The sequence below is a fragment of the Scyliorhinus canicula genome, chromosome 25 (assembly GCF_902713615.1).
Source record: "Scyliorhinus canicula chromosome 25, sScyCan1.1, whole genome shotgun sequence".
Lineage (NCBI taxonomy): Eukaryota > Metazoa > Chordata > Chondrichthyes > Carcharhiniformes > Scyliorhinidae > Scyliorhinus > Scyliorhinus canicula.
The window spans coordinates 7,638,197-7,662,022 of NC_052170.1; the positions used below are offsets into that span (position 1 = coordinate 7,638,197).

The following is a 23,826-nucleotide window of genomic DNA, read 5'->3' on the forward strand; positions in this document are numbered from 1 at the left end:
GTTGAGTGGGTTGTGTTTGTGGGAGGATTGGCAGAACACCCCTTCAGAATATGGAATATCCCAGTGCAGCACTCCACCCTTTATTACAACTTGACAGCAAACCTGTGAAATATTATTGCTTATCACTCAGGCCTGAAAACTGGTGTGATTATGGGAACTGTGCCCCCCCCCCCCCCCCTCCCCCCTCCTCTCTTGCAGCTGTGGGCTGTAGGGTTGCCAGCTCTCCAGAAATGGCCTGGGGGTCCTCCGGGGAACATGATGCCATTCTCAAGGGCACAAGCAGCACCCAGTGAGAAAGCAAAATCGCGGGCATTAAAAATAATTGTGTGCACGCCTCGTTTTCTTTGAACACTTTCCTTGTAAAAAGAATGGAGAATATATAAAATAAACTGGCTATTTGAGCAGGCACGGTGGGGACGTGCTATGATAATGCCTCCAGGAATCCAGCCAACCCCAGTTGGCAACCCTAGTTGGAAGATGGTGGAGGCCAATGTTAGAGATTTTTTTTTTTACCCACAAGTTCCTTACCCCTACTGCTGCCATTTAGTTCAAAGCAGCTCACCTCTCCAGAACTTTACAGTTGATTTCAGCCATGTTGTGTAAAAGTTTATCCATTTATGTGCCGTTTGTTACAGACGTTCGATGGTAATAAGATTAAAGCAAGGGTGGTGTAGGAATTCATTGATCTGCCTTCTGAAAAAAAGAGGTGGGTCTGGATTGGAGACGCCTGCATTACAACAGGCTCGATTGCCTTCACGTGGTTGCATCCAATCCTCTTGAAAATCCTTCTTTCAAGGCATTGTTTCATTGCAATAATTGTTTATCCTTCATTCTTGGTATTAGGGCATCACAGGCAAGATTGATACTTATTGTCCATCCCTAATTGTCCTCAAGAAGGTGATGGTGGGGCAGCACGGTGGCCTAGTGGTTAGCACAACCGCCTCACGGCGCTGAGGTCCCAGGTTGGATCCCGGCTCTGGGTCACTGTCCGTGTGGAGTTTGCACATTCTCCCCGTGTCTGCGTGGGTTTCGCCCCCACAACACAAAAAACGTGCAAGCTAGGTGGATTGGCCACGCTAAATTGCCCCTTAATTGGAAAAATGATTGGGTACACTAAATTTTTTTTTTTAAAAAGAAAGTGATGGTGCAGCCACCTTTTGTAAGATACTACTGAATGGCTCGTCTGGTCACAACATAAGGCAACTAAGAGTCAACCATTTGCTGTGGGATTGAAGTCACTTATAGATCCAGAGAGAGCAAGGACAGCAGATTTCCTTCCTTAAATGACATAGGTTGATGGAGTGATTGGCACCCCATCCACAAACATTCACTCCCTCCACCAACAGCGCACGGTGGCAACAGTGTGTACCATCTACAAGATGCACTGCAGTAACTCAAAAGATTCCTGAGGCAGCACCTTCCAAACCCATGGCCGCTACTATCTAGGAGGACAAGGGCAGCAGATGCCTGGGAACACCATCGCCTGGAAGTTCCCCTCTGAAACATGCGTCATCCTGACTTGGAAATATAATAAAATCCTGGAACTCCCTCCCTGAAAGCACTGTGGGTGTACCTACACCACGTGGACTGTGGCGGCTCAAGAAGGCTGTTCACCACCACTTTTTAAAAGTGAATCAATTGCACGGCTTGTAAGCACCCGTACAACAGGTGCAGTGCAAACAATTTGTTTTTTTGTAGTCGTGTGGATGCTCACCACCTCCTTCTCAAGGGGCAATTAGGGATGGGCAATAAATCTGGCCTAGTTAGCGATGCCCGCATCACGTAAATGAATAAAAGTAAACTATTAGGATTTTTATGCCAATCTTACACATTTAGAATGTCACTAATGTCATTTATCAAATATCCAAAATGCCATGGTGGGACTGGAAGTTGCATTATTTGGATTATTAGCCGCTGCGTTGTCGTATTCCATGCAGTTAACCAAAATTAGCTGGTTTTCTTGCCAATATAACTTGGAAATATAAAAATCCCAACCTTTGTTGTCCGGTTGGCAACGCAGATATCTGTTTTTGATGGTTGGAATAGCTGCCAGCAGGTCCACTAGTTCCACTCCCTGATGCACTGAACTGGCAGTGTGACTACTCAATAAAACAGAGATACGTTATTATCACATTGAAAAGATAGTCAGAAAATACATTCCCATATTCCCAAACAGCATCTGACAGGAAAACAAGCAGCAGAAGTCAGGACCAGGGAGTTGGTTGGGTGCTGGGCTACTCAAAACAAATTATGTTCTAGGAGCAAGCTTTTGATGTCCTTTGCGGCTGAGGGCAGCGCGGTGGCGCAGCGGTTAGCACGAGGACCCGGGTTCGATCTCGGCCCCGGGTTACTGTCCGGGTGGAGTTTGCACATTCTGCCCGTGTCTGCGTGGGTCTCTTCCCCACAACCCAAAGATGTGCAGGCAGGTGGATTGGCCACGCTACATTGCCCCTTAATTTGTTAAAAAAAAAAGAATTGAAGGGCGGCGTGTGGCGCAGTGGTTAGCACTGGGACTGCGGCGTTGAGGACCCGGGTTCAAATCCCGGCCCTGGCTCACAGTCCGTGTGGAGTTTGCACATTCTCCCCGTGTCTGCGTGGGTTTCACCCCCACAACCCAAAGATGTGCAGGATAGGTGGATTGGCCACGCTAAATTGCTCCTTAACTGAAAAAAATAATTTAAAAAAAAAAGAATTGGGCACTTTAAATTTTAAAAATAAATAAATAACCACAGTCCTTTACGCCACTGTGGACTGTGTCATTCAGGACTGTGTCATGCAGAGGCAAGGGAAGAATGTGATGATTCCATGACAAATGAGTGGGTCCACCCTTCCCTAACAGCTCTGGAAATGCATCAGGATATGACAGAGTATGTTGGCTAACAATGTTGATGCATTTGATAATGATTTACTGTGCCTCACCTTTCAACACTCCCCTCATATTAACATCCAGCAGATGTCTCATGGCGGTGGCAGCCATTACTGATGGCAGCTTAGGCGGAGAATTGTGTAGTTTAGATGAGAGCAGGAAAATTAATTCTTTAACTGACAAGGGAACTCAAGCCTGGTTTACATAAGATCTCCTCTCAATCTAACCTTTTGAACCCTGCTAACATTCTGGTGAATGCATTCTTTCCAAGGCCAATATATCCCTTCTAAGGTGTGGTCCCGAGAACTGTACATAGTTACCCCAGATGTGATATAATCAAGGCTTTATGTAGCTGGAGGAAAACCTCATCCCTTTTATATCCTGGTCCTGTAAAGTTAAAGTTTAATTTTAACAATTTGTGCACATGATTGTGGAACCATTAAGATTGTGAATGACTCAGACTGCTTATGGAAGTGACTGATACCATTAAAGCTGAGAAGGTAACTACTGAATGGCTACAGGGCATACTGAAGTGGGAGGGCAAACAGATGGATATCATAAAAGCAAATTACTGCGGATGCTGGAATCTGAAACGAAAGGGACAATGCTGGAAAATCTCAGCAAGTCTGGCAGCATCTGTAGGGAGAGAAAAGAGCTAACGTTTCGAGTCCGATGACTCTTTGTCAAAGCTAAGGACGTACTGGCACTGGAGGGTGTGCAGAGGAGATTCACTAGGTTAATCCCAGAGCTGAAGGGGTTGGATTATGAGGAGAGGTTGAGTAGACTGGGACTGTACTCGTTGGAATTTAAAAGGATGAGGGGGGATCTTATAGAAACATTAAAAATTATGAAGGGAATAGATAGGATAGATGCGGGCAGGTTGTTTCCACTGGCGGGTGAAAGCAGAACTAGGGGACATAGCCTCAAAATAAGGGGAAGTAGATTTAGGACTGAGTTTAGGAGGAACTTCTTCACCCAAAGGGTTGTGAATCTATCGAATTCCTTGCCCAGTGAAGCAGTTGAGGCTCCTTCATTACATGTTTTTAAGGTAAAGATAGATAGTGTTTTGAAGAATAAAGGGATTAAGGGTTATGGTGTTCGGGCCGGAAAGTGGAGCTGAGTCCACAAAAGATCAGCCATGATCACATTGAATGGCGGAGCAGGCTCGAGGGGCCAGATGGCCTACTCCTGCTCCTAGTTCTTATGTTCTAACAGACAGAGAGAGTGGGAAATATTTATACTGTGGAGTGAGAATGAAAGATGAGTCATAGCCACAGAAGCCCAGGGAAAAGGGGTGCTAATGGCCACAGATACCAAGGGGAAAGAGTGCTAATGGCAGTTCCCAGAGAGGACAAAAGATGTGAAAGGTCAAACTGCAGAGAAACTAACATCAGAGGATGAACTGTAGGTGTGGGGGGAGGGGAAGGGGGAAGCAAAGAGGAGAAAGGTGAAGGAAAGGTACAGGAAATAAAGAAATGGTAAAGGTCAGTTAAAATGAAATGAAAACAAATGGGTCGAATGGGGCTGATCATCTGAAGTTGTTGAATTCGATGTTCAGGCCGGAAGGCTGTATGCCTAACCGGAAGATGAGATGTTGTTCCTCCAGTTTGCGTTGCGCTTCACTGGAACATTGCAGCAGGCCAAGAACAGACATGTGGGCATGGGAGCAGGGTCTTTTGTTAAAATGGCAAGCAACGGGAAGGTCAGGGTCCTGAATGCGCACAGACCGAAGATGCTCAGCAAAGCGAGCACCCAGTCTGCGTTTGGTCTCTCCGATATAGAGACCACATTGGGAGCAGCGAATGCAGTAGACCAGATTGAAAGAGGTGCAAGTGAAACGCTGCTTAATGAGTGTTTTGGGCCTGGGATGTTAAGCTCGGAAGAAGTAAAGGGGCAGGTGTTACACCTTCTGCGATTGCCTGGGAAGGTGCCATGGGTGATGGGAGAGGTACTGGGTATGGTGGAGGAGTGGACTAGATTGTCTCGGAGGGAGCGGTCTCTGCAGAATGCTGACGAGGGAGTGAAGGGAAGATGTGTTTGGTGGTGGCATCCCGCTGGAGTTGGCGAAAATGGCGGAGGATTATGCTTTGCATACGGAGGCTGGTGGGATGAAATGTGAGAACGAGGGGGACTCTATCCTTGTTCTGGGAGGGAGTGGAGGGGGCGAGGGTAGTGGCGCGGGAGATGGACCGCACGCTGTTGTGGGCCCTGTCCACAACTGTAGGTGTGAAATCATGGTCGAGGAAGAAGGAACACATTTTCGAAGCGCCATTTTGGAAAGTGGCATCGTCGGAACAAATGCGACGGAGGCGAAGGAGTTGAGAGATTGGGATGGAGTTCTTACAGGGTGTAGGGTGTGAAGAGCTGTAGTCCAGATAGCTGTGGGAGTCAGTGGGCTTGTAGTGGATATTAGTGGATAGTCTATTGCCGGAAATGGAGACAGAAAGACCAAGGAAAGGAAGGGAAGTGTCTGAGATTGTCCAGGTGAAAGTGATGGAGGGGTGGAAACTGGAAGCGAAGTTGATGAATCTTTCCAGGTCCAGGCGAGAGCATGACGCGGCACCAAAATAGTCATCAATGTATCGGTAAAGGAGTTGTGGCAGGGGGCCCGGATAGGCCTGGAACAAGGAATGTTCCACATACCCCATAAAAAGGCAAGCGTAGCTAGGACCCATGTGGGTACCTATTGCTACACCTTTGATTTGGAGAATGTGAGATGAGTTAAAGGAGAAGTTGTTGAGAGATAGAACGAGTTCAGCCAGGCGGAGGAGAGTGTTGGTGGATGGGAATTGTCTGGGTCTCTTTTTGAGAAAGAAGCGAAGGGCTCTCAGACCATCCTGGTGTGGGATGGAGGTGTAGAGGGATTGCACATCCATGGTGAATAGAATGCGGTTCGGGCCCACGAACTGGAAGCTGTCAATATGACGCAGAGCATCAGAGGAATCCCGGATGTAGGTGAGGAGGGAATGGACCAGAGGAGAGAGGATGGAGTCAAGATAAGAGGAAATAGGTTCGGTGGGGCAGGAGCATGCTGACACAATGGGCCTGCCGGGACAGTCCTTTTTGTAGATTTTGGGAAGTAGGTAAAAGCGGGCTGTCCGGGGTTGGGGGATGGGCCGTCCGGGGATGGGGGACTATGAGGTTGGAAGCTGTAGGGGGATGGCATCCGGAGGAAATGAGGTCCAACGTGTTGGAGATAATGGTTTGATGTTCAGTGGTCTGGTCATGGTCCAGGGGGAGGTAAGAGGAAGTATCGGAGAGTTAGCACTCAGCCTGTGCGAGGTAGAGGTCAGTGTGCCAGACGACAACAGCACCCCCTTTGTCGGCAGGTTTGATGACAAAGTCGGGTTTAGACCTGACAGAGTGAAGAGCAGAAAGTTCAGAAGGAGAGAGGTTGGAATGGGTGAGGGGGACAAAAAAATTAAGACGGCCAATGTCCCGTCGACAGTTCTCAATGAAAAGATCAAGGGCAGGTAATTGTCCCGGCAGGGGGGCCCACTTGGAGGCAGAATGTTGGAGGCACATGAAAGGATCAGTGGAACAGGGGGAGGATTCTTGCCCAAAGAAGTGGGCACGGAGACAAAGGCGACGAAAGAAGAGTTCAACATCATGTCGAGCCCGGAATTCATTGAAGTGGGGACATAAGGGTACAAAGCTGAGTCCTTTGCTGAGAGCAGCACGCTCAGCCTCAGAGAGGGGGAAGGTCAGAGGATATGGTGAACACGCGGCAAGGGCTGGGATTGGGAAAAATGGGGTATGAAGGATTGGGACTGGTGGAGGGTCTGGGATGGGCTGTGGTGTTGATGAGTTGTTGAAGCTTGCGTTCCTTACCACCTGTAAGAAACAGGAAAAGATTCCTGTTAAGACGTCGAATGATGCGAAGGATGAAATGAAACTGGGGACAGGGACAGCTTTGAGAGAGAGTAAGACGGTGCTGTTGGAAAGAGATGTCAAGTGTCTTCATGTGGCGCCGCATGGCACTGAGTGTGGCTTTCAGGATGCAGCGAGAGCAGCGGTTGGAAGAATGTTGTATATCCTGGAGGTACCTGTAATCCTGGAGGTTACATGCAGGGTGGAATTTAAGTTGAAATCCCTGTGGAGTAAGTCGGAGACGAAGACAGTCACTGAGGAAGGAAATATGGCTGTGGAAGCCAGTCTTGGTAAATACCTTGTCCAACACGAAGAGGGAAATGGAAAGCAGTGAAGTAGGATAGTGAGGGAGGGACTTACGGAAATCCCGTCGGAGAGAAGAGCAGTACTTCTTCAGGGTACGCATTGTTACCAATGACATGGGCAGAAAAAACAGTGAGGTCTGGCAAGCAAAATTGAGGGGAAAGTATATTAAAAGAACAGCACCCAGAAGGTAGTAATCTCTGGATTACTCCCGGTGCCACGTGCTGGTGAGTATAGAAATAGGAGGTGACTCCAGATGACTGTGTGGCTGGAGAGATGGTGCAGGAGGGAGGGCTTTCGACTTCTGGGACATTGGGATCATTTTCGGGGACAGTGGGACCTGTACAAGGCAGACGGTTTGCACCTGAATGAAAATGGGACCAGCGTCCTTGCAGGAGGGTTTGCTAGTACTGTTGGAAAGGATTTAAACTAGCTTGGCAGGGGTTTGGCATCCTGAGAGAACGTTCAGCAGGGATAGATGCACAGATAAAATTAGAAGAGACATCAAGTGAATCAGGAAGGCATAGAATTTCTCGACCACTTAAGTCACAAGAGTTGAGGGTGTAAATTACATGGGGGTTATGATGTTATTGCTGTCACTGAGACACGGTTGAGAGAGGGGCAGGATTGGCAGCTCAATATTCCAGGATATAGGCTGCAGAATTCTCCATTGCTCTCTAGGCCCCCTAACAGTCTGAGAGAAATAGGAGAGCAGGTAAGTGGGCAAATTTCAGAGACGTGCAAAAATAGTTGGGTAGTGATAGTGGGGGATTTCAATGTCCCCAAAATTTACTGGGGTAGTCATCGTGTAAAAGGTTTAGCGGGAGCAGAATTCTTCAAATGCATCTAGGAAAGCCTTTTAAACCAGTACTTAGAGAGTCCTACAAGAGAGGGCGCAATACTGGACTTAATTTTAGGTTACAAAGCCGTGCAAGCGGTTGAAGTATCAGTGGGGGAGCATTTATGCAGACAGCGATCATAACTCTGTTAGATTCAAGATTATTATGGAAAAGGAAAAGGATGGGTCTGAAATCAAAGTTCTAAACTGGGGGAAGGCTGATTTCAATCAGATCAGATGCGATTTGGCTAGAGTGGAGTGGGAGAACACGATGGTTTGTTATTTTTCCCTATCCTTTTTTTGTTTTTGTTGATAATGGAAGGAAAGGCAAGCACACACATCCCAACTAGTTGGGAGTGTGGGAAGGTCCGCACCAAGTCTCTGTAGAGTGTGCCAGGGTACCCCACCCACCATCCTTCCCCATAGTGATTGCAACACTATTGCTCATCATAATACCTGAGCAATGATATTTTGGCTTTGGCAGCACAACCGTTACAACCAGAATAATAATGTTCTGAAAAATCACTGTACAATTTTACAGGGCTTCTACTTTACAGAAAATCCCCTCGGACAAAAAAAGAACTTGGCAAATAAAACTTTACTTTGGAAAATTCATAGGACATAGTAAAGCACTTCTAGCATTTACTGACTATGTTTTTTTAGAAGTCTCCAGTTACACAGATGAGTGTTTGCAAGGCACCTTTCCCACTTTGGGAGTCAAGCCACGTGTCATTTGTATTTTGTTTCATGCAGGTGTAGCAATTTTGATAAGATTGCATCTTGCTATAGTAAATATATATTTATTGCGGTAATGATAGTCTGGCGATGGAAACAGTTACCTTGGTATCCAGAAACAAAACCGAGTTAATTTGGAACAGCAATTTGGTGGCAACGTGTTAATACATTGCCCCACATACCATTCATAGTTGACTCAGAACAATTTTGCAAAAACAACCAACTAATCAAAGCTGAGCTATCGGCAAGTCTAAACGAGGCAAGAATGAGCTTGCCTAGGTTAAAAGACACCTGGCCTTAGTTAAGGGGCTTTGATTGTAGCTGGCAGAGTCTTATGGACATATTCTGGACTTAGGACTGATTAGGCACCGTTTACTGTTTCAATTGTTCACCGGTTACTGAGGGAAAGGTACCAGCATGGATTGTGGAAAGCTATGTGAACGGAATTGGGAGCCACAAGCCAGTAATGACTGTGAGTACAAAATAAGGAAAACACAGTAAATGTTATCCAAGGTATTTATTCACCCTGAAGCGTTGCATTATCCGAGGGGTAGAGAATCACAGGATAGGAGACGACATGATTTGATTGTTTCGGTTGGCATAGCAACAAGCACATTACCCCAATTATCTTTGATTTTCTTTTTTGCAATGTTTAAAAGCCCATATGTAAGGAAGGAATATGTAAATGTAAAGCCTTTCAAATCTTGTTGCTCCATTAGATGGTTGCAGGAAATAAAAGACAGCTTAAAACTATAAGATATAAACAGGAAATTGCCAGGTTCAACCCTTGAGTTGATTTAAGCTAGAGCAGCAGTAGGGGGCGTTACAATTGGTCGCAGCACTTCCTGAGTTGAAGAATGGAAACCATGTCAATTCCCCTGGTGTCGGATCTAAGTTACAAAGCATTACAAAGTATTTACAGCACAAAAATATGCCATTTAGCCAGGAGAGCCATGTTGTTATTTATGTTCCTCCTTCCATCCCTCTTTGCATCTTATGCACATCAATGTATCATTCTATTCTGGGACGGCATGGTGGCGCAGTGGTTAGCACTGCTGCCTATCGGCAGCATGGTGGCGAAGTGGTTAGCACTGCTGCCTCACGGCGCCGAGAACCCAGGTTCGGTCCTGGCCCCAGCACTGTCCAGGTGGAGTTTGCACATTCTCCCCGTGTGTGTGACTCTCACCCCTACAACCCAAAGATGTGCAGGGTAGGTGGATTGATCACGCTAAATTCCCCCTTAATTGAAAAAAAAGAATTGGGTACTTTTAATTTATTTTAAAAAGACATTCTTTTATTCCTTTCCTCCTCTTGTTTATCAAGCTTTCCCTTCAGTACATCTATACTATTCACCTCAACCACTCCATGTGGTAGTGAGTTCCATATTGTCCCCCCTTTATGGGGGAAGAAGTTTCTCTTGAATTCACCGTTGGGATTTTAGTAATTATCTTATACTTCTGGCCCCTAGCTCTGGTCTCATCTTCTCGCTAGTTGAAACATTTCAACATCTACCTTATAGAAGTTGTCATAACCTGCATCTGCACGGGGTGGGGACAATTGTATTCCCCGTGTCCTTTGTGGAATGCGAGCTTCCCAGCTAAGGGGGTGGGGGAAGCTTAATTGTCATTGTATATAATGTCGGCCAGTTCGGGCCCAGCCATCTCAGAACTGGGTGAGCACCACGCGGAACAGTGGACCTTAAGCCTTGTAAATAAACCGTTGTTTCTTTTGTTCAACTCGGTGTGGACTCCCCGTGACTACTTAAAACTGGCGACAAGGATGGGATTCTGCATGTGCGAACGGCCCTAATACCACCCGGCGTCCAACGGGTTAGTTGAGCAGGACACACCGACATTCAAACGGGGGCTCCGGAAACAGGCTGCAGTTCCATGGATAAGTAGCTGGCTCGGTTCTCCTTCACTTATCGGAACATGCCGCCTGCAGTGACTTGAGTAGCCCCGGCCGAGACGCTCATGGGCCGACGACTCCATACCCGCCTTAGCTTGCTGTTCCCCGATATCGGGGCGAAGGTCCAGGAACTACCGGGATGCTGCCCTGTTCGGCATCGACCGCCCCTGTACTTCGCTCCAGCGGATGTTGTGTTTGTCCACAATATCGCAGTCAGCGCTCCCTGGCTCTTGGAGGCTGTTTTCCAGCAGACTGGGCCGGTCCCCAACCAGGTTCAGGTCGGCAGCCTGCTGCTAAAGCTATCCCTGGATCACCTTTGTTCCTGGAGACCCACTCCTCCATCAGGTTCCTGATGTGTGCCCTGTTCCGGATTGTCCGGTCCTGCTTTTGGACGAGCCCACTGACACCCCGTCGAAGTCTTGATGTGGACACAGGGCTGTCGCCTCTTCGGATTCTGAAATGGAAACGCAGCCTTCTAGGGCCTTTAATGTGGACTCTGCCATGCAGTTACCTCCTGCCAATCTCCTGCCACAGTGTTCCTGTAGGAAACGGCATTGCCTGGCGCGAAACGCGCCGTCGGATCCAGGGCCTAGTGTATGATGTTCCGCCTGACCCGAATAGGGTCCGTCTTCTTCTTCCGCTTCTCCTACTCCTCGTTCGCCCTGTCCACAGCTCTCGGAGGGTCCTGTGGACTTGGGGAAGGGGTGGGGGAGGGGTTGGTGTCATAACCTGTATCCGCACGGGACTCATGGGGTGGGGACGATGTGTTCCCTGTGTCCATGTCCTTTGCGGAATATGAGCTTCCCCACTAAGAGGGCAATGGAAGCTTAATTGCCATTGCATATAATGTCGGCCAGTTCGGGACCGGCTGTCTCAGAGCTGGTTGGGCAACACTGGGAGCAGTGTAGAACCATACAGTCTCTACAGAGGAGAATGAGACCATTCAGCCCATCGAGTCAGCACCGATCCTCTGAAAGACCACCCTATCCCGGCCCATTCCTCTGCCCTATCCCCGCAACCTCACCTAACCTGTGCACCAAGGGGCAACTTTAGCATGGCCAATTCACCTAACCTGCACATCTTTGGACTGTGGGAGCAAACCGGAGTACCCGGAGGAAACCCACGCAGAAACGGGGAGAAGGTGCAAACTCCAGACAGACAGTGACCAGGGGTGAGGATTGCACCCAGTTCTCGGTGCCATGAGGCAGCAGTGCTAACCACTGCGCCACCGTGCTGCCCCTCCTCGTGTCTTCTTAAAAGAAGTCTTTCATAATTAAAAAAAAATTTAGAGTACCTAATTATTTTTATTTTCCAATTACCCCTTAATTTAGCGTGGCCAATCCACCTAACCTGCACATGTTTGGGTTGTGGGGGCAAAACCCACACAGACACGGGGAGAACATGCAAACTCCACGCAGACAGTGACCCAAGGCCAGGATTCGAACCCAGGTCCTCAGCGCCGTAGGCAGCAATGCTAACCACTGTGCCACCATGCTGCCTTGTCTTTTATAATTTTAAATATGTGTTATCGCGAACCCTGTGTTCTTCTCTTTTCTAGAGACAATAACCCCAGCTGTTCAATCTTTCCTGATAGATATAACCTTTCAGTTCTGGTATTATTCTAAAATAGGGTAACTGTCTGTCCCGATGTCCAGATCCAGTCCCCGGATAAGGTAGTGTGTCCCAGGTGAAGCAGTCCATGAAAGAGTTTCTAGTTCACGAAACCCATCCCCAAATGCTCAGAGTTTTAATATCTCGTGTTGAAACATACCTTATGCATGTGTAAGATACAGATAAAGGTCTCTGCTAAATGACTGAATAATAGGAAATGTCTACTTGGAGAGAAATACCCAGCGCATTGCAACAATGGGCACGATCTAATGGCTGCATTATCGACGTGTCCGGTAAATCTTGCGACAGGCCTCTTGTGAGATTTACCCAGCTCGCTATGCCTCGGATGATTTAATGGGAACTTGCGGAACGTCATAATCTGAATCCCGCCCACAATGGGCAGGACCCAAATCTGCATTCAAGTGTGCAGTAAGGCACACGTGAATATGCACTAGACAGAGTTACACCCAAGGCACAAGATCTATCCCCCATGCCTGGGAGCCCCTGAGCGAGTGGTGGTTAGCACTGATCCCCACAAATGTGGACTCAGCACACTGGCAATTTGGGGATGGGATCTCCCAGGTGATTGAGGGTCCCTGGGTGAGCGGGATCTGGGCATGGTGGTACCCTGGAACCCTATTCCACTTGAGCACCACGGTAGTGCCACCTGAGTGCCAATCTGGCACTGCCAGCCTGTCAGAGTGGCTGGTGATTGGGCCCAGTGATGCCCAGCCCTTGTGAGATGGGGTGCAGGGGGTCACAATGAACCCCTTATAGGTGAGTTGTGAGAGGGTCTGGAGGCCGTGGTGGGGGGTCTCAAGATCGGAGTGCCATTTTCTCTTCCCCTGCCCTGGCGAGCAGAGCTTGTTCATGCAGAAAATAGTACTGAGTCGGGCCTTGGCAGGGCATTCCTTGCCGAGGCCCTGAAATGAGGTAGAGTCCCGTTCGATAGCGGGATCGCTCTTGCCGTTGTGGCACTGGGAAATTCCTGGCTAAACATGCACAACATGGGACTTCTGTTCATTTCTGTTAAATCGTGCCCAATATCCTTATTACCATTAACTATAACACAAATGACAGAGCAGTATTGCAGTTGCCATAGCTACTGCATTGGCTGGAAACAGTACCAGTATTTTTTTTAATGAATTAAGAGTACCCAATTTTTTTTTTCCAATTAAGTGGCAATTTAGTGTGGCCAATCCACCTACCCTGCATATCTTTGGGTTGTGGGGGTGAGACCCATGCAGACACGGGAAGAACGTGCAAATTCCACATGGATAGTAACTCGGGGCCGGGATAGAACCCGGATCTTCAGCAATGTGAGGCAGCAGTGCTAACCACTGCGCTACCATGCCACCCCTGGAAGCAGTACATGTATGACCTAGATTCGAGGTTTGGTGTAAAGTGATTTTACATTGTCAAAAACTGGTAAATACTACTTTAACAGCCAACCATCAAAGAGCATGAAGGTACTCCTAAACATAGAACTATTCTGATAACGTATACTGGTTCAAATTCTGTTATTTGTTTTTGGAAAAATTGAGGAAATGCAGACGGGGCTATACTGAGTGGGTACTCAATAACCAAACTGAGAAACTGAATTCCTGAATAATGTTATTGTATTATTTATAAATGGATTCTATAAATGGTTCAGTAGTGTAATATCACATCTGTGGTAATTATGTGCACGTCTGTTTTGCATTTGTACTTTTATATGTGCAACTGTTGAAATATATATAGGATGTTAAAAAGATATGCCTCGCTACGCAACATGACTTATTCTTGGCTACTTCACTGTGCATTCCCGGATTCCATTTTGAAAATACGGTTATCCTACTACAGTAAATCAATGCTGCACCTCTTCCAGTGCCTCTCTATCATTTTGGTCGATTTTCCAAGCACCCATTCTGGTCATGAGGTTGACAAGAAATTGCGTGGGCCAGAGGCTGCCCGTCAGGTTGCAGGGCCGTTGTGTCGTGTGATGGCTGTGATGGGGGCAAGGTCATTGGATGGGGCATTTCGAACAGGATCGGGAAGGTGGGGATGAGTCCGCAACAGGGGGAGCCCTAAACCTCGGTTGTGGGGCCTGAAAGAGCATTTCTGCATTATCTTTCGGAGTCCCTGGAGTGGAGCTTGAACCACAACCTCCTGAATCAGAAGTTAAACTGAGCCCCTGTATCTATCTGGTATCTCCTGTTGGAATGAGGTGTCTGTAGATGAGGGAAGGGAGCGATGAGTAATAAAATGCCTTCAATTAAATTAGTTCTGCAAGGCTGATTCGCATTCAAGTATTGTAATTAGCTTAATTTGCCAAGAATGAAACACAAATCCATTGTTTACTGATGCAAAGTAAACGACAATTCCCCGTGTACTTATTATAGAACCAACAACAGGATCATCAGTGGAAAGGTTAATATTAATGTGACACATGCCTTCCATTCTAATAAATCACTTGGGCTCAGTAAGCGGCACTATAGTCTGAAAGTTGAAGGTTCAAAGTGCAAAGTGGAATCTGAGTGGACAATCTAGGGAACTGGATTAATCTGACTTTATGTCCTATTACTTCAAAATATTTAACCTCGCACCCTAAAGCCTTAAAATAACTGTTGGTGATGCTTGAGAATGTTTGACATTCCCGTGTCAGCTATTTGAACTCCATTGGGAGTGGTACACACTCACTAACTGTTTTGATTGTAGTTCTTGCTTTTTCTCTTCCCATTAAATATATGTTAGATTTTACTTGCCGTCGCTCTTCACAAACAAATAATTTGCCTCCTCATCCTGTCTGGGGGAATCTTCGTCGATCTGTCTCCTGAAGCCAAACGCAGGAAATGATGTTCAGTACTGTTCTTCTGTGTTACTCTCCTTACTGTACGAACCCCTTGTAGAAGTATCACCCATTGGATAGACCAAACATTTGTGGTTTTTCAAGCAATTTAAACAACCAGCGTTTCTGCTCGGAACAGGCAGGGGCCTCATTAAAACCAAAATAAGGGTCAGATGATGCAGTTATGTCCCCAACGTGATTGTCACGTCAATAAGCTACTTCCTCAACTTGCTGACATAAAATGGGTGGTGCAGGTCATTTCCAGCGCTACTTAAAGGGACTCTCACTTCATCTCATTTAAAATGCTGCAATCATTTGGGAGACATTTTGCTGGTAGTTTGTTTGAGCAAATTAATTGATTCCAAAATGTTTGCAGTGCATCAGAGAATGATATAACTTAGAAGAAGTCCAAAGATGTGCAGGTTAGGTGGACTGGCCATGCTAAATTTCCCATTAGTGTCTAAGGATGTGTAGGTGAGGTGGGGTTACAGGGATAGGGTGGGGGAGTGGGCCTAGGTAGGGTGCTCCTTCAGAGGGTTGATGCAGACTCAATGGGCCAAATGGCCTCCTTCTGCCCTTTTTGGATTCTATGAAGGAGAATGTTGGGCCCATTGTGCCAGTTCTGCTTCTTTGAAAAGTATTGAATTAGTACCATTCTACTACCCTTTCTCGTAACCCCACAATTTGTTCTCCTTCAAGTAGTCAGTAGGCCTAATTGAACTTTTTTGCCTCTGTAAAATTCCAGGCTGCAAAGTACAGGGAATCATCAGTCAGGCTACAGTTCAGGACCGTGTTAACCAGATGCCGTGTTTTCATCATGTTGTCCATAGGTCTATCAAAGAGCCGGCACAGAAGCAATAAGCCAAATGGCCTTCTTCTGTGTTGTATCATTCTGTGATTCATGAATCCCAAGGGTTTTAAGTGCACGACTGGTGCTTGGTCACAAGTAATATATCACAGAGATCTGCACCCGCTTTCCAGGTAGAATAAATAAGATAACACGATTGTTGCTATGCCAACTGAAACGTTCAAATGCATTTGCTTCCTCCCCGGGGGTCCTCTGCTCTCATGCAGAAGGGGCAGGGCACTGAGCAACTGCGGAGCTACAGCTTTGGGAAGGTTCTTTTGGTCATTTGCACCCTCTGCTGGAAGGATCTGTCTCCATACTCAGAACAAAGCTTTTTGAGCATGAAACAAGGGTCTTTTTTTCCCTGTGCTGTGGGAATATAAAAACTCGGGATAGACATGGGATTGACACCCTCAGGCAATATGGCACGAGGCTGCAATTTTGTCTGATGCTACCGATGAGTTCAGGAGAGTTCACAGACCGAGTACTTTTTATAATTCTTTCATGAGATGTGGAGGTCGCTGGCTGGGCCAGCATTTATTGTCCATCCCTAATTTCTTTTGAGGGGGGGATTTAAGAGTCAACCACAGTGCTGTGGGTCTGGAGTCACATGTAGGCCAGACCAGGTAAGGCCGGCAGTTTTCCTTCCCTAAAGGGCGTTAGTGAACCAAATGTGTTTTTACGACAATTGACAACGGCCTCATGGTCATCATTACACTTTTAATGCCAGAATTTTATTCAATTCAAATTTCACCATCTGCCTCAGTGGGATTCGAACCCAGGTCCCCTTGGCATTACTCCGGGTCTCTGGATTACTAGTTCAGTGACAATACCATGTATGACTCCTCTTCCCCAACATCTTATGTTTCTTTTTTTGTTTTATTCCCCTATTGTCTCCATTCTTACCTTTTGTTCTTTATGTTTGAAGGAAATTTGCCATGTTCCAGATGTTAGACCATTTTTATGTGATTTCTGCTATGGTGTTGTCAGAACGTAGACAGTTTTTCAAAATATTGCTAAAGAATAGTAACCTAATACTGCAAGATACCGTGAGAATCTTTCCTCTCCCTGAAAATTTTTCTGAGCTCTACCACTTAACGACATGTGACAGTGCTAAAAATATCAAGTACTTACACTGACAGTTTTAGTTTAAAAATTTTGGGTAATGTGAGGATTTAGGTTAGCACTGTTGCTTCACAGCGCCAGGGTGCCAGGTCACTGTCTGTGCGGAGTCTGCACATTCTCCCCATGTCTGCGTGGGTTTCCTCCAGGTGCTCCAGTTTCCTCTCAAAAGTCCCGAAAGACGTGCCTGTTAGGCGAATTGGACATTCTGAATTCTCCCTCAGTGAACCCGAACAGGCGCTGGAGTGTGGCGACTGGGGCTATTCACAGTAACTTCATTGCAATGTTTTTTTTTAACAAACAATTTTATTGAGGTATTTTTTGGCATTGTAAACAGTTACAGATTACAGAAATATGCAAACATCAACGGAAAACCAGCACTTCAACCAAACCATAATGCACATACCCACTCCTCTCCCATAGACACTACCCGCCTATTTATCCCTCCTACTCTACTTTGATCTCTCCCCCCCCCCCACCCCTGCTGACATTCACTCTCCCGTGAAGAAGTCGATGAATGGTTGCCACCTTCGGGCAAACCCCAATACAGATCCCCTCAAGGCGAACTTGATTTTTTTCATACCCAGAAAACTTGACATGTCCGAAAGCCATAGTTCGGTCTTCGGGGGTTTTGAGTCCCTCCATGCCAGCAGTATTCGTCGGCGGGCTATCAGGGAAGCAAAGGCCAGGACATCGGCCTCTTTCTCCTCCTGTACTCCCAGGTCTTCCGAAACCCCGAAAATTGCCACCTCTGGACTCATCACCACCCTCGTTTTCAGCACCCGGGACATGACCCCTGCAAATACCTCCCAGTACCCCCTAAGTTTAGGGCATGCCCAAAACATGTGAACGTGGTTCGCTGGTCCTCCCGCGCATCTAACGCACTTCTCCTCTATCCCAAAGAATTTGCTCATCCGAGCCACCGTCATGTGGGCCCGGTGAACGACCTGAAACTGAATCAGGCCGAGCCTGGCACATGTTGAGGTTGAGTTTACCCTACTCAGCGCTTTTGCCCACACACCGTCCTCCATCTCCCCATCGAGTTCCTCCTCCCATTTGAGTTTCAGCTCCTCCGTCTGAGACTCTTCCCCCTTCATGATCCGATCATGATTGTAAATATCCGAGACTCTACCCTCTCCTCTAGAAACTATTCTGTCCTGAATCCCTATTGGCGGGAGGTGTGGGAAGGATGGGACCTGTCTGCGTACAAAGTCTCGCACCTGTAAGTACCTAAAGTCATTTCCTCTTTCCAGCCCAGCTTTCTCCTCCAACTCCCTCAAACTCGCGAAGTTCCCCTCCAGGAACATATCACCCACCCTCCTCACCTCCGCCCGCCGCCATGTTCGAAACCCTCCATCCATGTTCCCGGGGGCAAATCGATGTTTATCACAAATTGGAGCCCAGACAGACGCACCCACCTCCCCTACATGCCTCCTCCACTGGCCCCATATCCGCAGGGCCGCCCCCACTACCGGGCTGGTGGGTGGAGTACCTGACCAGGGCTGCCAAACTGGTGCCCCTGCATGAAGCCGCCTCTACCCGCTCCCAGATAGGCCCCGTACCCACCATCCATTTCCTTATCATGGTTATGTTAGCCGCCCAGTAGTAGTTGATCAGATTCGGCAATGCCAGTCCCCCCTCGCTGCAGCTCCTTTCAAGCATCGGCCTCCTCACCCGCGGGGATTTTCCCGCCCAGACAAAGCTCATGATGATTTTGCCGGTCCTTTTGAAAAAGGACTGTGGGATAAAGATCGGGAGGCACTGAAAAATGACCTTTACCGTCTGCACCCTCCCCGCCAGTGATAGCGGGAGTCCATCCCATCTACGAAACTCCCTCTTCATTTGTTCCACCACTCTAGTCAAATTTAACTTATGTAACTTGCCCAGTCTCATGCCACCTGTATCCCCTAGTACCGGAAACTTTCCCCAACCAGCCTAAATGGCAGCTCCTTCAGTCTATTCTCCTGGCCCCTTGCCTGCACTACAAACATCTCACTCTTGGCCATATTTAGTTTGTACCCTGAGAACCGGCCAAACTTCCTCAATGTTTCCAGTATATTTTCCATCCCGGCCAGTGCATCCGACACGGACAGGAGCAGGTCATCCGCATAGAGAGAGACCCTGTGCTCTACCACCGCCCCCCCCCCCCCCACGCCTCGTCATTCCCTTCCACCCCATTGCAGCTCTCAGCACAATCGCCAACGGTTCTATGGCCAGCGTGAACAGCAACGGGGAGTGGGCATACCTTTCTCGTCCAGCGATGTAGTCTGACATTATCCTGTTCATCCTTACGCTAGCTTTTAGGCCCTGTACAATAGTCTGACCCAGTTAACCAGTCCCTCCCCAAACCCAAACCATCCGAAAACCTCCCACAGATAGTCCCACTCCACCCGGTCGAAGGCCTTCTCAGCGTCCATCGCAACCACTACCTCCACCTCCTTGCCCGTCAGGGGCATCATGATCACATTAAGCAATCTTCTCACATTGGCTGTCAGCTGCCTGCCTTTAACAAACCCTGTTTGGTCATCCCCATCACCTCCAGTACGCAGCCCTCAATTCTGATCGCCAGGACCTTGGCGTCCACATTAATCAGGGAGATTGGCCTGTATGACCCGCAAGCTTCCGGATCCTTATCCTGCTTTAATATCAGCGAGATGGTGGCTTGCGACATTGTCGGAGGCAGGGTCCCTCTGTCCCTCGCCTCATTAAAAACCCTAGTCAGGACCCGTCCCACTATCTCCGAGAACTTTTTGTAAAACTCTACTGGGTATCCATCCGGTCCCGGGGCTTTCCCCGACTGCATGGCCTTTAGGCCCTCCAGTACCTCCACCGCTTTAATCGGGGCCCCCAGCCCCCCGCCTACTTTTGGGAAGGTTAGTCCGTCCAGGAACTGTTTCATCCCCTCCGGCTCCTCCGGGGGTTCTGAAGTGTAAAGCTGACTATAAAAGTCCCGAAATACCTTATTCAGTCCTGGCAGGTCCTCCACTCTGCTCCCCTTCCCATCCACCACTCTACTTATTTCCCTGGCCGCCTCCCTCTTCCTGAGTTGCTGCGCTAGCAGTCTGCTGGCCTTCTCCCCATGCTCATACACCACTCCCCTCGCCTTCCTAAGTTGTTCCACGGCCCTACTCGTGGATAGCGCCCCCAGTTCCGCCTGCAGTCTCTGTCTTGCCCTGAGTAGGTCCTCCCCCGGAGACCCCGCATGCTCCTCGTCTATCCGGTGGATCTCCTTAACCAATCTGTCCATTTCTGCTCTGTCCGCCCTATCCTTGTGAGCCCGAATTGAGATCAGCTCCCCCCTCACTGCTGCCTTCAGCGCCTCCCACAGGGTCGCTGCTGAAACCTCCCCCGTATCGTTCACCTGCAAGTAATTTTGCATACACTTCCACAGTCTCTCACATATCCCCTCCTCCGACAACAATCCTACGTCTAACCTCCATTGCGGACGTTGGTAATTCGCCCCCCCGCCCGACCTGCAGGTCCACCCAGTGCGGGGCATGGTCCGAGATAGTGATTGCCGAGTATTCTGTATTCTTTAGCTCCCCTACACAGTCCCTGCTCAAGATAAAGAAATTAATTCTAGAATATACTTTATGAACATGCGAGTAGAACGAATAGCCCCTTCCCGTCGGCTGTCTGGCTCTCCATGGGTCCACTGCCCCCATTTGCTCCATGAACCCTTTCAGCTCCCTAGCCATTGCTGGGAGCCTACCCATTCTGGGACATGACCGGCCCAACCCCGGGTCGAGGACCATATTAAAGTCTCCCCCCCCCCCAACAACCTGCGTGAGTCTAGGTCTGGGATTTTCCCCAGCACTCTTTTAATAAAATCAGCGTCATCCCAATTCGGAGCATATATGTTCACCAGCACCACTCTCCTCCCCTCCAGTTTGCCCCTTACCATCAGGAATCTGCCCCCGCCGTCAGCGATTACGCCCTCCGCCTCAAATTAAACCCGCTTATTGATCATAATTGCTACCCCCCGGACTTAGAGTCCAAGCCCGAGTGGAAGACCTGGCTAATCCAGCCCTTCCTTAGCCTAGTCTGGTCAGACACTTTCAAATGTGTCTCCTGCAACATAATCACATCCGCCTTTAGAGCCAGTAAGTGCGCGAACACACATGCCCTTTTGACTGGCCCATTTAGTCCTCTGACATTCCAGGTTGGTTGGTTGATCAGCCTGGTTGGGGGGCACACCCCCCCCCCCCCACCCCACCCCACCCCCCACACTGGTCAGCCATAACCTTTCTTGGGACCATCCCCAGCCCATGCGCCGCACCGCTCTTGGCCGCCTCCACCCCCGACCTCCTCTCCATAATCTACTTCAGATCCCAGAATAATTTTTCCCCCCCTCCCTTCTCCCCCTAGCAACATCTCCTGATAACCCCACCCCTGCCATCTACTGGCTGTATTCACACCCGCCACCTGACCCCCTTGACTAGCCAGTCTGCTAGCCCGGTGACTCTTCCCTCTGGCGCCCACTTGTCTCACTCCCATTGTTTCCCCGACCTCATCTCCCCACTCATCAACACCCCATCCCCAATCCGACCCACTGGAGCAGTCTCACTAAAATGGGAAAGATCAAACGAAATGGAGACATCAAACAGCACCGTGAGGCTGCTCCAGGTACAATACATTTCCAGCTGTGTACACAGATAAGTGTTAACCCACGTCCCTTTCTGAGCATTAATAAAATAGCAGCACAGTAACACAGTACCTGTATATCACCCACCCGAAACAAACATAAAAACCATGGATATAAAAACCCCCAACCAACATCTTTAATCCCAATTGCTTACCGGCCACCTTTATGTTACAATGACGGCTCCAACACACCCAAAGAACACGACGAAAGGTACCGTTTTCCGGTGCGGCGCAGGATTCTCCGCCCGGCATCAGGCCAATGGGGTTTCCCATTGTGGGCACCCCCATGCCGTCGGGAAATCCGCAGCGTGGGAGAGCTGCCGACGAAACGGCGGATCCCGACCAAACGGAGTATCCCGCTGACGGAGAATCCAGCCCATCATTTTTCAATCCTTGCTAGATACAGGTGAGGTACCAGAGCATTGGAGGTCTGGGAATATTGTGCCACTATTTAGAAAGTGTCCGAAAGATGGACCAAATAATTATCAGCCAGTCAGCCTGAATTTGGTGGTGGGCAAATTATTCAAATGAATGGATTAATAAGTGATAGCCAGCATGGTTTTGTTCTGGTCGCGTGTTACTAATTTAATGAATTTTTTTAAGGAAACAACTAGGAGGATTGATGAAGGCAGTGCATGAGATATTGAGAACTTTGAGGGGTAATTGGTTAAGGATTTTAGTAAGGCAATTAACAAGGTCCCACATGGCACATTGGTCAGAAAATAAAGGCCCATATTATACAGGGGAATGTGGCGAGTTGGATCCAAAATTGGCTCAGTGACAGGAATAAATGATGGACGTTTCACGAATGGAAAGCAGTTTCCAACGGTGTTCTACAAGGCTCAGTCCTTTGCTGTTTGCTGTATATATATTCATGATTTGGACTTAAATGTGGATGGCATGATTGGGAAATTTACAGATGACACACAAATTAGCCATGTAGCTGATTGTGAAAATTAGAACAGTGGTTTGATTGAGTGGGCAGAAAAGTGGCAGGTGGAATTCAATCAAGAGTAATGTGAATTAATGCATTTGGGGAGGGCAAACAAAGCTATGGAATACACAATAAATGGGAGGATATTGGGAGAGGTAGAGGAAGTGAGGGACCTTGGAGTGCTTATCCGCAGGTGGCATAAGGTGTGTGATGAATGCAGGATTTTAGATTATAAACATTTGGCAATTTAAGGGTTAAAAGCCTGGGTTAGATTGTGTTTGACTGCAGTAGTCATGTTTTTAAAAATATGCAAGAACTGAAAGCTTTTAGGAGCCAGAGGTGAAATTGCCCATCATAAAAGCCTGGGCTAATGCACTGCTGTCTGACTAGGGGCAATCCCTGGGGAGTTAATTTGTTTTCAGCTCGGGGAGATAATACCATTGCTGATGGAGCTAAGGCATTCATACATTTGAGTTGAGTTCTGATCTGGCTAACACTGAGTCCACAAGTAAGGTAGGATAGTTCAAAAGAGATTAATAGTGTTTGACCAGTGCAGTCTTCTCAGAGGACAAGGGGGGAGCTGAAACAAATCAGTTGAAACAGATTTTTTAAGACATCCAGCCTGAGTCTGCAGGGGTTCTAACAGGAGCCAAATCTGTTCTGGAAAGGAAGTATTACTCTGCCATTGGGATGTAGGATGGATTGAGAGTTATATGTTTTTTTTTCTTCCTTGTCTTTAATGGGAATTGAGTAGTATTGTTTAAGGGGTAATTGTAAGCTATTTTGGTGCATGAGGTTTAAGATTTAATACTGTGTTAATAATAAAGTTTTGTTTTACAATACCAAATCCCTATTTCTTTATGCAATCACTCCCGGAGTGAAGTATTCTTTCCGCACAGTCTTAAAAAATAAAATAAAATATTGGGGTTTCTGGTCCAGTATCCAAGCCACTGTTGGGGCCTGGCCTGGGATAGTAATAGGTGTGAAATAAAGCATATAGAATGCTTTTGTTTATTGGGTGCCGTATAGAGTACAAAGGCAGAGTTGTAACAATGGAACAGTGTTAAAACGTTGGTTACGCCACAGCTGGAATGTTTCATACAGTTCTGGTCGCCACATTACAGGAAGGACATAATTTCTCTAGAGAGAGTAGAGAGGAAATTTACAGGAGTGTTGCCAGGGCTTGAGAATTGCATTCAAGAGGAAAGATTGGATAGGTTAGTGCAGCTTGCCTTGGAACACAGAAGGCTGAGAGGTAAACTGATTGATGGCGTACAAAATAGCGAGGAGTCTAGATAAGAGTATGATGTGGAGATGCCGG

At 47.7% G+C, this 23,826-nt stretch overlaps 1 protein-coding gene across 4 annotated transcripts in view; it reads right to left on the reverse strand.

The window, feature by feature from the left end:
- The window catches only part of LOC119957141 (breast cancer anti-estrogen resistance protein 3 homolog), a 46,023-nt gene extending 23,243 nt beyond the window's left edge, over positions 1-22,780 (reverse strand). The window contains exon 1 of one of the 4 annotated variants that reach the window (XM_038784894.1): positions 21,727-22,780. In XM_038784894.1, the coding sequence (XP_038640822.1) occupies positions 21,727-21,859 (133 nt within the window). In that variant the 5' untranslated portion in view covers positions 21,860-22,780. Of the gene's footprint in view, positions 1-562; positions 817-1,995; positions 2,216-21,726 lie in introns of those variants that run through there. The other 3 variants (XM_038784893.1, XM_038784899.1, XM_038784896.1) reach the window with 3 other exon arrangements.
- Between the last annotated feature and the right edge of the window lie 1,046 nt (positions 22,781-23,826).